We start from the raw sequence: 16,634 nt of genomic DNA, 5'->3' as shown, positions 1-16,634 counted from the left end.
TCTTCACGCTTTTCTGCCATGAAGTTTGAGGAAGAGAGATGGATAAAGTAGAAGTGAGAACGTGTGGTACAACAATATTTGAAGCAATTTTGAGTTTTCGTTCGACATTAAGACTTGTACGTCGGCCTGATTATGTTTGCGCTGATATTTGTTTGCTGTATAATTATTTATTTGTTTATTTAGCCTATATTTATGTCCTACATTTGAAGAATATATAATAAAAAAAAGTATCTAATCAGAATTTAGCATCAGAATTATCAATTTTATTACATTTTGATTCTTTGTTTTAAAAAAATTTATGTTACCTTGCCAAACATGCTTATTGTTTAGAAATAAAATTAGTTTTTTTAGTTTGCAGCTCCTAAGTTCCAAAATAAAATATTTATTTCACCGGAATATCCGAAATGGTTATGGTTACTTAAACTATAAACAATTGCATTGTGATATATCCCGTCACATAGTATAAAATTACTCACGCCAAGGCTTAAAATTAAATTAAAATTAAATTAACACAGATAAGATATGACAAATCGGACCAATGAGTGTATGAGTAGATGACAAAGAAGAGAGAGAAATTACCCTGCTGACTTACTGCAGGCAGAATATGATGGATCTCAACAGACAATGTGTGCATGTGTGCGTGCGTGTGAGCACGCGCCTCTGACCCGTCAATTGGGACGGCGCTGAGCTCACGCGGTCACATAAACGCCACTCAAATCACAACACCATGACTTCAGTTACCATGGCGAGAGAGACAGCCAGAGACACAACGGAAGAGCATGTAAAGTCTAATTAATGAAGATGAACAGTGAAAGAAAGCAATTAAAAGGGTGTTGATAAGAGGTACAATGTCTCTTTCTCACACTTACACAGCAATAGAAGACACAAACAAGGAAAATCCTGCACAGAATCCAACCCAATAAATTAGTACAAGATTGCACACATCCCTAATTTCATTGAAAAACAAAAATGGGGATAATGACAGATGCCCTGTACAGTGGCTGTCAGGAAAAATCCTAATGTAAACATATGGCAGCCTCACCTCCACAGCTGCGTTCTGTCAAACACACACACACACACACCCCTCCTCCGTCCCACCATAAACATGCTAACAAAAGGCATCAGGACGGTTTAGACAATCGACACGCTCCAGTCATTACATTCGGCACCACAAGTGTTTCGAATCACGCTGGAAATGTAGCAGATGTAGGCTTTCGCAATTCAAACTGAAGATCTGATTTGTTTGGAAATCAAGAACGGCGTGTTACTGTGTGAGAAATTAATTAAAAACATAATTACTGACAAAAAGCGATCACAGCTAAATTTCTTTGATTTGATAACTGAAATGTGCAGAAAAGGTTATTTATATCGGAGGCGGAATGTTCCGGGAGGGTTTGTTGTGGGAGAGATTCCGACTTCCTTCTGTAAATACTAACACATGGTTATTATATTCAATAGCTTGATGTGTTTTCCCTTCCGAAAGTGGGGTGCATCCTTCCACGGGTGGGTGTGTGTGCGGTGCGGTTGGGTTGGCGTTTATGTGCCTCCTGTTGAAACATCAGTCTCTGTCTCCGAACTAAACTCCTTTTCAAGCAAGTTTTTTATTTATTTTTTAGTTAACAATAACACTGCCAGAAACAGCAGTTCCTAATTTTGAGAATAGTATACTGATTGTACGATGCTAAAGGGAGCTTTTGAAATCTATATGACATTCATGTGCATCAAGACACACTATTCTGAGGAGACATTTTGATATATTTTGGGAATGTCTATAGAAAATCAGAGAACAAAACTTAAAGGAGAACTCCGGTCAATTTTAACATTGAGCTCATTTTTTTGTAAATTTGGAGTGCTGTCAGTGCAGAGAACAACGACAAAAATCGGTGTTGCCTACACCGTGTTATCCTCTTTTTAAAATTTGCACCCTTGTTGACTTCAATGGGGCAAGTTTTAAACCTGCTTTTAGCCTCTTAACATCCTTGATGTGTCTCCATTACAAGTGCACAGCCATGTGAGTGATTCCTTCAGAGTGAACACAGGTGAATCTGACTGCAGTAGATGTGAAAGATATTAATAAAAGTGATGTTAATTCAGCCAGCGCACATACCTGTATTTTCTTCCTGTTTTCGGTCGAAGTCCATAGTAGTCGATTGTCGAGTTCACGCGCATAGGTTTAGTTACCTATGATCACGCGCGTGAACTCGACAATCGATTACTATGGACTTCGACCGAAAACAGGAAGAAAATACAGGTATGTGCGCTGGCTGAATTAACATCACTTGTATTAATATCTTTCACATCTACTGCAGTCAGATTCACCTGTGTTCACTCTGAAGGAATCACTCACATGGCTGGGCACTTGTAATGACACATCAAGGATGTTAAGAGGCTAAAAGCAGGTTTAAAACTTGCCCCATTGAAGTCAACAGGGTGCAAATTTTAAAAAGAGGATAACACGGTGTAGGCAACACCGATTTTTGTCGTTGTTCTCTGTACTGACAGCACTCCAAATTTACAAAAAAATGAGTTCAATGTTAAAATTGACCGGAGTTCTCCTTTAATGCATACATGTAGGTTGCATTAATTTACATTTTAAATCTCTGGAATTTAGCATTTTGGAAGAAAACGTACTTGAAAAGAGCAGGAGCAAAGTGATTAGCTCATGCATGGCTCTCTCTTACATGAAAAGCATAATAAAAGAAGGCACCAAAGAAGGATCCATGGGCAGCCGCCGACCATATCGGACACCGGAGTGGCACAGTGTGTTGTCTGTCTGCTATTGTTGACAACAAAAGCCTGTCTAAATCCTCTTGAACTAGTCTGACCCCCTCCGAACTCTCTGCGAGACACCCCATACTCTTTTTCTTGCCGTCTCTCTTTCAGTAATAAGGCCGTACGAGAAGAGGCAGAGAAAGAAAAGGCCTCTTCTTTAATGAGATCTGTGTATTCAGACCCCTGGGCTTTGGCTGAACAGAACCGTGCTGTAAAAACACATCGTGCTGGACACACACAGCAACCTCTCCAGAGTCCCTGGGATGATGAAGCATAATCCAACTGAATATAACAGGGTATTCGTTTAAAAGTTCCAATACACAATTCTTTATAGAACAGACAATCAAATCTAGAGTTTCAGTAGCCATATGGCTTGTATGCTATTGTGCACTGCAGGAATACTTATTGTAAAAAGCAATAGCATTCTCCCAATACTCAAAAAATACTAAAAAATTAATAAGAAATAATAAACTTTACATTTGAGCCGGACAAAGAAAATGAAGTGGATGAGTGTTCATGAACCACAAAACGCTAATTGGTGACTTCTGGGATATAGGGAATGATTGACTATTCACACCAAGTCAGGACTATCCCGAGGTTAAGTTCATTTTAGTGCCTGTGTGAGAGACTGCTCTGAAAATCATCAAGAAAAGAGGGCAACGACAGCAGAGCCGTGGCTATGCATGGCTGATCAGAACATCTGATGTGCGCAAGTATGTTTCTGCAACGTTTCTCCCTGCAGGAGAAACTATCAAATCGTGCTTCCCTGCACTAACCAGTCTCTCACAGACGTCACTTAAAATAATATTATCTGAAGGATATATTCTCCAGGTTTTTTCCAACTTTCATCGATGTCCAAGTCTGTAGTGTGTGATTTCAAAGCAGGGTTAGGAATCAATGCCATAACAAATGTTTTCCAAACATTGTGTATTCTTTCTTCCTCAAAATTAGAAAAAGAAACATTCATCCGAAAAAGAAACATCCGGTTTCTTTCTCAACTGATCACTTATGACATAACCGGGAGAATACTTGCAGAGACTTAATTTTGTGTGTATGTATATGTGTCCGTTCAAGCCCAAAGCAAACAGGACCAGAGATGGAGAAAAATCCTACTCAGTAACTAAACTTTTGAAACTTTTGATTCCCAGATTAACAACTGAAAGATCATAATTTATTCAGCCATCCAGCAAAAGAGTAATGTTCTAACAGCCATCACTCACCGCAAGCTTATCTGCTTATTCAGAAATCACATCTTTCACTTTCTTTCAGTTCTTGTCTGACTAGGAGATCTTCGCTGGCCGAAGAGAGGCCGACTGTGACAATTAAGTGCCTAACTAATGGAAAATTGGAGCAAAAAAAAATGAAAAAATACTTTCATAAGCACTAACCAAACTTGCATGGCTTGTTGGATGCCTTGACCGTGACGTTGTGAAACATGTGGGGCAGTATCACTGAATGAAAGGTGACAAAAGTTTTAAGAGGATTGCAATAATTGCTTTAACAGTAAACAAAAGTTCTATTTAAGCCCAGATTAAACAAAGAAAAAAACAACATCCCAACATAGAGAAAGGGACCAGATAACATAAGAATGAGAGGAAAAAAAGATATCAGATTTCATGGGTTTTAAGTTGTTTTGAATCAGTATGTTTGAGTATGTAAATGTGATATCTTGAGAAATGTGACAGACAAAACAAAGACGAAAGAGTTTTATCTAAGAATCACCCCAAGCTTTCCCCAGAAACCTCTATTGAGACAGGTAAGCTGTTGACACATCACTGAGCACACACCAGCCTCAAGTATCTGACATTCTGCTGAATGTTTGCTCATCTCTTTGGTAACCGGGGCTTTAGATGAATGGAAGTAATCACTATGACCTCCAACACTCACACACACATACAACAGAAAAAAACTTAGGTAGTGTCACATGTGAAATGTAAAGATATAAAGATACAGATGTGAGAAAAAAAAACATCACAAATGTGAGATATAAAGTCCCAATTGTGAGACATAAAGCTGTAATTGTGAGATTAGACAAGATATAAAGAAATAAAATTAACTATGAAAAAGACTACACTGCATTACAGAATTAAAGAGTCACAATTATTGTAATATTGTAAAATGTAAAGTCACATATCAAAAAAAGAAATTTTCGCAATTCTATGAAAAATGTGAAAAAAATTAAGTAGGCGTTGTGCAATATAATGTCACAATTGTGCAATATAAAGTCAAAATTGAATGAAACTGTTAGAATTGCATGAAATAAAGTCACAATTCTGAGAAAGTCACAATTAACAACACAATTTGCTTCATGTCATGCATCACACAACGAGTGTCTTTTCAAACAGCAAGCAAGAAAGCAACAGTTTTGTGAGTCGGAGAGCAGAGGGGGAGATCTCGGATAAACACCTCACCTCACATGAGTATGTGTCCCGTTGTAAAAAAATAAAAATAGCTCTCTGATACTGATACAGTAAAATCCAATTTGATCTGTGAATAAGAAATTCTTTACAGCATCCTCCACAGGTCAGTCACAAGACCCCATTAGCCCAGTTGGACTGAAGTTTTCCCTGTGGATACATAGCTTGAGGGGGGAAAAGCACTTTTACCCTGGAATTGTCCTCCTGCACAAACACTAGTGTAACCAATTCCACTTACTAACTTATATTTTAAAAAATGTCAATGATTGAGTGAGAAGAAGGCCAAATATCTTGATTTATATAAGGACTTGTTTTAACAGGCTTATCAATGATATCGGCATCAAGGTCAATGAACTTAACCGACCACATCGCAAAAAAAAAAAAAAAAGACACTCTGTCATAAAGATTTGTGCTCCACAACATCATTAAAAGCAGTCCTTTCCTATCCAAGCATGGTGTACAACTCCTTGTCCAGGGTCTTGTTATCTCTATAAGAAACACAAAAACACCTTCCTGAGCTCAAATTCACAGTTCCTCAATAGTGGCACGATCTGAACTATATCAGAACTGTTTCAGTTGTGTTTGATCAGGTTTCCAGGAAGGTAGATCCCCAGGAACAGGATTAGGCAACCCTGCCTTAGTCGTAATGTACACAAATTGCTGTTGCATAACCATAGGTGGATGCACAAACATGCGGTTGAGATCATTTGGTTATTCATTCACTCCTTTATTGTCCCTTCCTCTTTTTGAGGCACTGAAAGAATGGCTAGCTTTCCTTATTGTTTTAAGTTGTTCCGGCTCACCGACTGCGATAGGAAGCAGAGTGGGTTCCTCTCTTTCTCCTGAAGAACACAGATGTTTAAACTGAACTCAGGAAAAGGAAATAAACACTTCCACATGAAATCTACCCACTGAGGCCTCCACCCCTCCCTTCAGCTAATTTACACTGCCGTAAATCTATCAGCCGGCCATATAAAAACCTACAATATGTATATATGAAATGGAACTGTGTTTGATATATGTGAAAAGCATCAGGATTGATATTTGACTGTGTAAACAATAAAAATGGATACGGAACGTAAGGGCACAGCCTCGACAGCCTGATGTGATCCAGATACTGAATAACTTTATGCTGGTAACCCCTTGACCACTGGCTTAATGGCATTTCACAGTCCCCTTTCTAATGGTTCAGGGTAGATTAGCATGATCCATGTGCAAACTGAGGCTGTGAACATGCTAAATACATTACACGCACACATGCGTTTTCTCCCCAGGCACTGCCTAAATCCAGCTCGATGTCAAATCCCACACAGAAGCACCCAGACAGAGGGATGTAGAGCAGTGTGTCATTCTCCCCTTCAGAAAGCAGCTCAGATCTAGGATCAGCATTTGTTTACAATGAGCACAGACATGGGAGAAATCTGATACAGGATAAATTGTCCTACTGTGAAATGCATCATGATAACAACAAGTCAACGGTCCATCTGGAGTCTGGACGGACATTGTATGCATGCACACATTTACAGCACGACAAAAAATAGCCATGTAAGAGTTTTCACAAAAAAATAGAAAGAGAAAAATCTTTTGATTTGAAAATATCATTTACAACACATAGCCTATTCTTATAAATGTACTATTTGTATTCATGTTTGTTTCATATGGCCTGAAAAATGATAATACTATTTTCAGTTTCAAATGTTTCAGTTTCAAAATGTCATGTGGTATAACCATCAAAAAGTTATAATTTTCCTTGAAACTTGAACACATGTACACATCTTAATCAATATATTCTAGGGATGCACAATATATCTGTATCGTCCGATATATGTTCATTTTTAATGTTAGCGTTATCGGTCCGATAAGAAAATTGGGCCGATAATACCGATATATTAAAGCCGATAAATAATGGATTACTTCCTTCAGCTGAGACGCTTCAGATGAGCACTGTTTGCCACTTCAAAAAAAGAAAAATACAGTTAAGCGCAACATGTAAGTCTGTAGTATAAGCTACATAAAATTGTAATGAGAACATTATAATTGTGTGCTTGGGACATGGCTTTTAATGGTGAGACTTTTGTTTTTGTATTCAGGCTCTCAAAAGTTATTTAAAAAATTGGATTTAAATTTATCTGCCAATATATCGGTTATCGGCTTTCAAATATAAAGAATTATCGGTCATTGGTATCGGACAAAGTTTTCATTTGGGTGCATCCCTAATATTTTCAAAAGTTTCAAAATATATTTTTCGAAACATTTCAGAATTTGAAAAATATGGCATTATTTATGTTTTTGGGAAGTCACACTACATGATATTTTACTAACCTTGCCTTGTAACTTTAATTTGGCGGACAAAACCATTTCAAATATTTGAATTCAGAATAGCAAAACACGTCCATCATAGAAGAGATCTATTCAAGTCATTGTATATACAAATTGCATTTCATGTCATTGATTGACCCATGAATCTTTTTACATTTTCCCCACTTTAAGACGTCCATAACCGCCATCCCATGTAACTTTCAGCTCAACTTCACTGAGTCGCTGACATGTTCTCAGCTGAAGAGGCTTGTTCCATCAATCAATACAACAGCGTTGAAAGGTATTGCTATTACATATTACCTCCAGAGAGAGCTGCCGGGGCACAGACCGTTAGTGAGGTCACTACAGGACTGAGAGTCTTAATGTAAAAATCAATGAAGATTAATGAGTGAATTTGTTGAGCGCTGCATTAACTGTGCCGAAGGTTATAGATGGGCTGTGTGCTCATGATTAGACACTGTATATAATAATGTCCCACACAAATGAACAAGGCCACGTGAAGACCCACAGGTGCTTACATGAACAAGAGCCTTGGTCCACAAGAAATGCACTTCAAGCTCAGCTTAATGCATTTCATATCAATTATTCATCCTACAAGTCTGAAGAATGGGAGAGTTTGAGATCATCAGCTTGTTGAGACAAAAAAAAATGACTTTTTGTTCACAAACTCACAGAAACACAGATGGCATTTGTTGCCAAAAACATTTTCATAATTAAGGCTGGATACAACAAAGAATTCCCAGACAGCATGATAGATTATAAACAGTGAAACTCAACACCAGAATGTATATGAGGAGAATGTGTATGAGAGAGAGTGAGAGCGAGCTGGAGCCTGGCCCAGTGGTGCTCTGGGAATGCAGTCCGAGTTGATTGGCTGGTTTCCTGATATTGTCTGAAGTCATTTGGTGAAATAGGCAGAAGCATAACTCAAACCATGTGATGAGGCAGAGCCCTGTGGGGAGTCACCACCGCTTCAGCACAATAGACAGTCTGTAGTGCCTTTACCTGGGAATCACGGTTCACTCATCAACTCCTCATAAAGGAGTCAAGTGAAAAAAAAATAACGAATTGGCTTAGAAATGTGAAGAACTGCATCACATGTGATTTGTTTGAGTCGTGCTTTAAACTTATCAAAGCTGCAAAGGGTGTTCAGCATTATCTGACCTTCTGTGAAATGGATTTTGTCAAGTTACACTTATTGCAACTTAAACTGGGGCAAAAAGTTTCACCATGCTTAAGAATCGAGATTCGTTCATTCTGAAGTGAGAAATGCATTAGGCTACATAAAGTCGAAAACAAAGATGAAAATGAATGTGCAAAATGCATAAATGTAATGGCATAAATAAATAAATAAATAAATAAATAAATAAATAAATAAATAAAAAGCTCAGGGCTTTCTTTAGGGAGGAATGTAAAAAATTGGACTTTGCCAGTGAATTTTAGCAACAACTAAGATATATTATGTAGTTATTATAATTGTTGCAGTGTAGTTATTTAGTATAGTTTCAAAAAAGAAATAAACCCATTGGTTATTGGAAAGCAATCCGTTGATTGGTTGATTCCTTGATGATTTGTTTACAGGAAATGCATCACATGGAAAAAACAAAAGTGAGATCAAATCACTCTTCTTACCTTGCCTCACAGTTTTCAACCTAATAGGTCCCTTGCAGTTCTTGATCACTGTCAGCACATCATATAGAGGCAATCCAGAGACAGAGAGCGTCTCCACTTCCAGAACTAATTCCCCCTCGGACACTTTCCCATTTCTGTACTGTACGGCATTCCCGTTAACGTGTCCGATATAGGCGAACTCCCCATTCTCCGCACCGCCGAGCAGCTGCACGTTCAGCTCGCCACGGGCGTCCTTAGAAACCGTGCACTCGTTAACTTTGGTGGTCCAGTGATTCTTTTTCTGTACCACTTTGGACATGATGAATCAATCAAATCCGTCCAGAAACAGGTGGTTCCGCTGACAGACGAGAAAACGAAATAGTTTCATAGAATGAAATATCCCTCGCACGCGCGGTAAAGTTTCTTTTCCGTCCCCTCGGTCATGAATGCAGCTTCCTCGCAGCCCAAAAAAAAAAAGAAAGAAAAAACAAAATCAAGCCATTGTCCGGCTGTTCACTAAATGAAATTCCCGGTCCGACCACTTCCCTAATTAGCCTGTATTGTTTTCCTCATCTTCTTAACATCCTTCCCCCTTTAATCCTCTTGGTTGCGCTCATCTGCTTGTGTTTTAATTTCATAAACCTCTTTAACTACACTTCTTTAAGTCTTACGCTTAGTTTAATATATTCTAAAACACTTCTAAGTACAATTCCCGCAGCTTTCCTTGGCACACAGACTGTGTTGGTGAGCGTTTCCTCCTAGTTCACGGCTCCTTTAAACAGGTACAGCGTTGACGTCTGTTGTCATATATTTCTCCTGTCCTGTTCTGCCTGCTCGCGACTAGGGATGGAGCGAGCGTAACGTGCGCGCATGCGCACTATTTCCCTTCGGACTCTTGAAGGGAATCCTCTCTGCGCCCGTCACCAGGTCCTAAAGCCCGTCTAAGAAAAAAGTATATATTTTTACGAACCTATGCCAATTTCTGTAAACTCTTGATTAAATGTCTCTCTCATTATAAATCGTAAAATTGCCGGCAATAAATACATACAAGCATCAACATTTATAAATAATCGCACCTGGACTGTTTTCAAGGCTATAATCAGCAGCATATAAAACTGGTTAATGAGATGAATTGATAACATCTCCAGAATCAAAGTACAGGGCCTTAGCCATAAATCATGAAAGATTTTCAAACGTAGTTTTGTCTTTGTTATGTTTAAGACTTGCTGTTTATAAAGACAGGAGTTGTTTCCTTATTGCATACACTCTTGCACAACAAGTTTTGTCAGTTTGCCCAAAGTGTCGGTCTGTGTAGAAATTGAATGGTTCACCCCATGAATCCTTTTAATCTGGTTCAACCTGCCTATCATGTCTATTGTACTGAAAGTATTGTGCCAAATTTCCCAAAACAGTGTTTATAAAGTAATATCTATCTATCTATCTATCTATCTATCTATCTATCTATCTATCTATCTATCTATCTATCTATCTATCATTTCTTTAATTCAGTAAAATGAGTTAAGCAATTTTCTACTTTTTTATGTTATACAACATTCAACTCATTTTTTTCAAGTCAGTTTAATGTAATATAAGTTGAAATTACTTAAACAACCAAGTTGATTGTAGGCTACTATGTTCTAAAAATAACACGTAATAGTATCATGTATAATAATAACTCACAAACATATTAATAAATCACAATCACAATTAATCATTAGATTTTAAGAACATTGACACTCTTGTAACACAAATAGTAATTTGATTTTACCAGATGTAACAGTAAGAGCAGTCAATTTTACCAAATTATTATTGGATTTAAGATTTTCACTGGAGTTACTGTAAATTTGCTGTAGGCCTATCCAGTAGCCTAGTTAACAATATTATTTATAATATATATTTACAATACAATATTATTTAGCATAATATATGATAAATATTAATATATAGATTATAAAATTCATTCACTTATATATATATATATATATATATATATATATATATATATATATATATATATATATATATATATATATATACACTCACCTAAAGGATTATTAGGAACACCTGTTCAATTTCTCATTAATGCAATTATCTAATCAACCAATCACATGGCAGTTGCTTCAATGCATTTAGGGGTGTGGTCCTGGTCAAGACAATCTCCTGAACTCCAAACTGAATGTCAGAATGGGAAAGAAAGGTGATTTAAGCAATTTTGAGCGTGGCATGGTTGTTGGTGCCAGACGGGCCGGTCTGAGTATTTCACAATCTGCTCAGTTACTGGGATTTTCACGCACAACCATTTCTAGGGTTTACAAAGAATGGTGTGAAAAGGGAAAAACATCCAGTATGCGGCAGTCCTGTGGGCGAACATGCCTTGTTGATCCTAGAGGTCAGAGGAGAATGGGCCGACTGATTCAAGCTGATAGAAGAGCAACTTTGACTGAAATAACCACTCGTTACAACCGAGGTATGCAGCAAAGCATTTGTGAAGCCACAACACGCACAACCTTGAGGCGGATGGGCTACAACAGCAGAAGACCCCACCGGGTACCACTCATCTCCACTACAAATAGAAAAAAGAGGCTACAATTTGCACAAGCTCACCAAAATTGGACAGTTGAAGACTGGAAAAATGTTGCCTGGTCTGATGAGTCTCGATTTCTGTTGAGACATTCAGATGGTAGAGTCAGAATTTGGCGTAAACAGAATGAGAACATGGATCCATCATGCCTTGTTACCACTGTGCAGGCTGGTGGTGGTGGTGTAATGGTGTGGGGGATGTTTTCTTGGCACACTTTAGGCCCCTTAGTGCCAATTGAGCATCGTTTAAATGCCACGGCCTACCTGAGCATTGTTTCTGACCATGTCCATCCCTTTATGACCACCATGTACCCATCCTCTGATGGCTACTTCCAGCAGGATAATGCACCATGTCACAAAGCTCAAATCATTTCAAATTTGTTTCTTGAACATGACAATGAGTTCACTGTACTAAAATGGCCCCCACAGTCACCAGATCTCAACCCAATAGAGCATTTTTGGGATGTGGTGGAACGGGAGCTTCGTGCCCTGGATGTGCATCCCACAAATCTCCATCAACTGCAAGATGCTATCCTATCAATATGGGCCAACATTTCTAAAGAATGCTTTCAGCACCTTGTTGAATCAATGGCACGTAGAATTAAGGCAGTTCTGAAGGCGAAAGGGGGTCAAACACAGTATTAGTATGGTGTTCCTAATAATCCTTTAGGTGAGTGTATATATGTGAATGAATTTTATAAACTATAATATTCTATGTGTATTCTGTGTTTTCTGTTTTGTTTTTATGTTCTCGTTATGTATAACGAAGAAGTGGGTGGCACTGGCAAGTTAATGGGGTATAGATATTCGAAACTGATCAAAGAAAAACAATATACCAGTATTGGATTGGCATCATTATCTGCAAGGCTGCAATATGGGTATTTGTATCGGATATGAAAAAGTGGCCGTCCAGTCATTGGCCTGTACCAAAATGATTACCTTGATGAATCATTCTATAACTTTTTATCAGTAAATGTAGGCTATGTTTCCACATATTGAAAGTCCCTTTTAAATCACACTCTGTATTTTGTTCATCTCTGTCTCTTTCTCATATATGTCAGCAGTCAGTATATTTTTCCTGCATGTGTTTGTCTGACACCAAGTCACAGCCAGACACGTGAAGGGCCGTCGTCGGGATCAGATGGGCTTCGCTGTTCACCTTGGGAAAAGCAAATGAGCTCTCTGATCCTAAAAATAACATTCAAAGTACTCCTTCTCCCTGGAGACGCCAACCATTGGCCTGGATGGGACAGGAAACAGAGTGCTTTTAAGCTTAAACCGTGTAACTTCTCCTCCAATCATCAGCGGAGCTATCAGACGCACGCTGCGTTCATGCCTGCTGCATCTGGGATCTTTGAATGATGATGTAACTCGTCTAACCCGATTTCACTCCTGAAATAATCATGAGCAAATTTGAAGTGGTAACTAAACGATGTTTGGCTCCAAAGGCACAGCTAAAACCTGATGTCCCTCTCATTGAAGTCGCCGGCCTTAGCCAGCTGAGACTTAAAGGAGAACTCCGGTCAATTTTAACATTGAGCTAATTTTTTTGTAAATTTGGAGTGCTGTCAGTACAGAGAACAACGACAAAAATCGGTGTTGCCTACACCGTGTTATCCTCTTTTTAAAATTTGCACCCTGTTGACTTCAATGGGGCAAGTTTTAAACCTGCTTTTAGCCTCTTAACATCCTTGATGTGTCATTACAAGTGCCCTGCCATGTCAGTGATTCCTTCATAGTGAATGCGGGTGAATCTGACTGCAGTAGATGTGAAAGATATGAATAAAAAAATGATGTTATTTCAGCCAGCGCACATACCTGTATTTACATCCTGTTTTCGGTCGAAGCCCAAAGTAATCGATTGTCGAGTTCACGCGCATAAGTTTAGTACGTACGATCATGCGCCCGAACTCGACAATCGACTACTGTGGACTTCGACCGAAAACAGGATGTAAATACAGGTATGTGCGCTGGCTGAAATAACATCATTTTTATTCATATCTTGCACATCTACTGCAGTCAGATTCACCGCGTGTTGACTCTGAAGGAATCACTCACATGGCTGGGCACTTCAAGGATGTTAAGAGGCTAAAAGCAGGTTTAAAACTTGCCCCATTGAAGTCAACAGGGTGCAAATTTTAAAAAGAGGATAACACGGTGTAGGCAACACCGATTTTTGTCGTTGTTCTCTGTACTGACAGCACTCCAAATTTACAAAAAAATTAGCTCAATGTTAAAATTGACCGGAGTTCTCCTTTAAACCTCAATTCGCTTGCATGTTAAAAGCGCTTCAATGCCGTATTGAGACTTCCTGATTCCGAAAGTAAGTGAGGAACATGGCATTCACCTGATGTGGAAGTAGATTTGTATATTTGAGAGTGCAACTTAGCAACATCTCTCTCATTTTGCCAGTCAAATCCTCTATGACCCGAGAGAGGACTTTCTCACCGCTGGCCTTCTACCACAAACCTCCCTGACAGAACACGTCATTTAAGTCAGAGGCTGATGCACAGTGACTGTGACCCCTGTTTCTCCTTTTTCATTTGATTCCATCTGTCTTTCCGTTTCTTCCAGCAAGCAGCCCCTATTGCAGTGTGTGAACTATCTGTATTTTTTTCTCCCAACCCCCTCTTTGCTCTCAGTCGATGAACTAGTCCAGTCATTTTATGAAAAAAAGGTTGAACAAATTGCAACAGAAGCAAACTCAACTGATTTTGTATCCTCAATATGTCCTGAGTAAGGAAAAAAAAAGCCCAGAAGAATCCCATTAGGGGAAAGTTTCGAAAAAGACCCAAATATAGTCTATTCATACGCCTATTCATTATTTTTTAAGTGAATATTAAGTGAATAGGGTAAAATTTTTAACCTTTAGATATCACCATGAAAATTACTGAGTTGATTACTTACATCAAGACAAACAAAAAATGTATTACAAGTTTTTTTAAATGATTTGTTAACATGGACAAACGGTGCATAATCTAATTACATATGCTAATTTGCATAAATACCACAACAGATCTAAACATTGGGTATAGCCAGGCGAAAATGTCTTGTTCACTTTTTATTTTACCTACCTTTTGTCTTCTGCATTCTCCTTACGTCTCCTGTTCTTCCCTCAGACTCGTCCCCCAGAAACAGTCCCACGGACCCAGCCCCAAACTCAATCTCTTAAAAATTAATAAAGGCTGGTTTCTAAAGTACTTATTCTTGCCTCTATTAATGCTCATGGGTAGCCTAAATGGGTTCCATTCAGACCTTAACATTAAGTATTTTACTGTTATATGTCAACAAGATTCAACAAGACATTTTCGCCTGGCTAGACCCAATGTTTAGATCTGTTGTGGTATTTATGCAAATTAACACATATGTAATTAGATTATGCACCGTTTGTCCATGTAAACAAACAATAAAAAAAAACTTGTAATACATTTTTTGTTTGTCTTGATGTAAGTAATCAACTCAGTAATTTTCATGGTGATAGCTAAAGGTTAAAATTTTTACCGTATTCACGTGAGAAAAAGAATGAATGCGTGAATAGGCTATATTTGGGTCTTTTTCTAAACTTTCCTCATATGGGATTCTTCTGGGTTTTTTTTTTCTTACTCAGGACATATTGAGGATACAAAATCAGTTGAGTTTGCTTCTGTTGCAATTTGTTCAAGGTTGACCCCAATTTTGGCTTAAAATGACTGGACTAAACACATGAGAAATATACGTTTATCAACTGAATACAATTTACATGCAGCTTCTCCACAAAATACTATTGTATTTGAATAGACTCTGATGAACTTTAAAATTTGGTTTCTGCTTGTTTATTCTTTTTAGTCTCTAATTGACAAATGTATATGACATTACATGACTATTAATTGTAATTGTACTTGTTGCAATTGGTTAGTGGCGAGCATTGCTGTCAACATCGAACTTAATGGATATATTGTGTGATATTGTCTGACTGAACAGATGACACTAATAAAGGTCACTATTCAGACTATTCACTAAAAAAGACTATTCAGCTTCATTTCAATGTAATGCAGCATAGAAAGTGACAAGCATTTTAATTCTGCAACACAATAAATCTCTTTATGGCTTTGCAATAAACTTGTCTCTTTTACTTTCATGTTCATTGAAAACAAGGAATGATCTTTCATGTTCATTGAAATCATTGTCAAAAATTTCTCTCTTTATTTCCCTGATCAATTCATTATAGACTGCATGTTAATGAATTAGTCATTCTAATAAGACAGCTGTTACATACTGCGCTGAAACACGGGTGGAAGATCTAAATGCAGCTTTATTAGGAGGAATCCATAATTGTAATAAAACAGCATAAGGTCAAACCCACACAGAAAACTATCCAGAGAATAACAAAGGACCCAGGCACAAGCAAGCAGTGAAATCCAGGGACCAAGACCAGGACCAAGACCAAGACCAAGACCAAGACCAAGACCAAGACCAAGACCAAGACCAAGACCAAGACCGCAGTGTAACATAAATAACACAAACACTTTGCAATGAGTGAATGAACACACAGGGTTTAAATAGGCAAACATAAATGAGATAATGACAAAACAGGTGGCAGTAATCAGTCCAGGCAATGGGTTATGGGAAATGGAGTTCCCGCTGGTGTTTATCATGGGTACTCCAGCAGGCAGGCAGGTGTAAAAACAACAAAAACAACAAATATGAATCGAGCAATTTAATCCATGCTTCAAGTAAAGTTTTTATTTTATTTTTAGGTTGTACATGTGCTTCTTTAAAGGAATAATTCACTCAAAAATCTAAATTCTCTCATCATTTACTCACTTCACTGCCTTTTGTTCATCTCCGGAACACAAATGAAGATATTTTAAATATTCTCTCATAATTTTTTGCCCATATATTGAAAGTCCACGCTACCAAAATGTATAGGCTTCAATAAGTTCATAAAGACATTGT

At 38.0% G+C, this 16,634-nt stretch overlaps 1 protein-coding gene across 15 annotated transcripts in view; it reads right to left on the bottom strand.

Annotated features, from left to right (window-relative positions):
- The window catches only part of magi1b (membrane associated guanylate kinase, WW and PDZ domain containing 1b), a 135,642-nt gene extending 125,675 nt beyond the window's left edge, over positions 1 to 9,967 (bottom strand). For all 15 annotated transcript variants that reach the window (XM_079857557.1, XM_079857552.1, XM_079857565.1 and 12 more), the window contains exon 1: positions 9,141 to 9,967. In XM_079857557.1, the coding sequence (XP_079713683.1) occupies positions 9,141 to 9,438 (298 nt within the window). In that variant the 5' untranslated portion in view covers positions 9,439 to 9,967. The remainder of the gene's footprint in view (positions 1 to 9,140) is intronic.
- Between the last annotated feature and the right edge of the window lie 6,667 nt (positions 9,968 to 16,634).

Source organism: Squalius cephalus (assembly GCF_949319135.1).
Source record: "Squalius cephalus genome assembly, chromosome: 22".
Taxonomy (NCBI): Eukaryota; Metazoa; Chordata; class Actinopteri; order Cypriniformes; family Leuciscidae; genus Squalius; species Squalius cephalus.
Note: the sequence above shows the minus strand (reverse complement) of the source record. Positions and strands in the feature narration are given on the sequence as shown.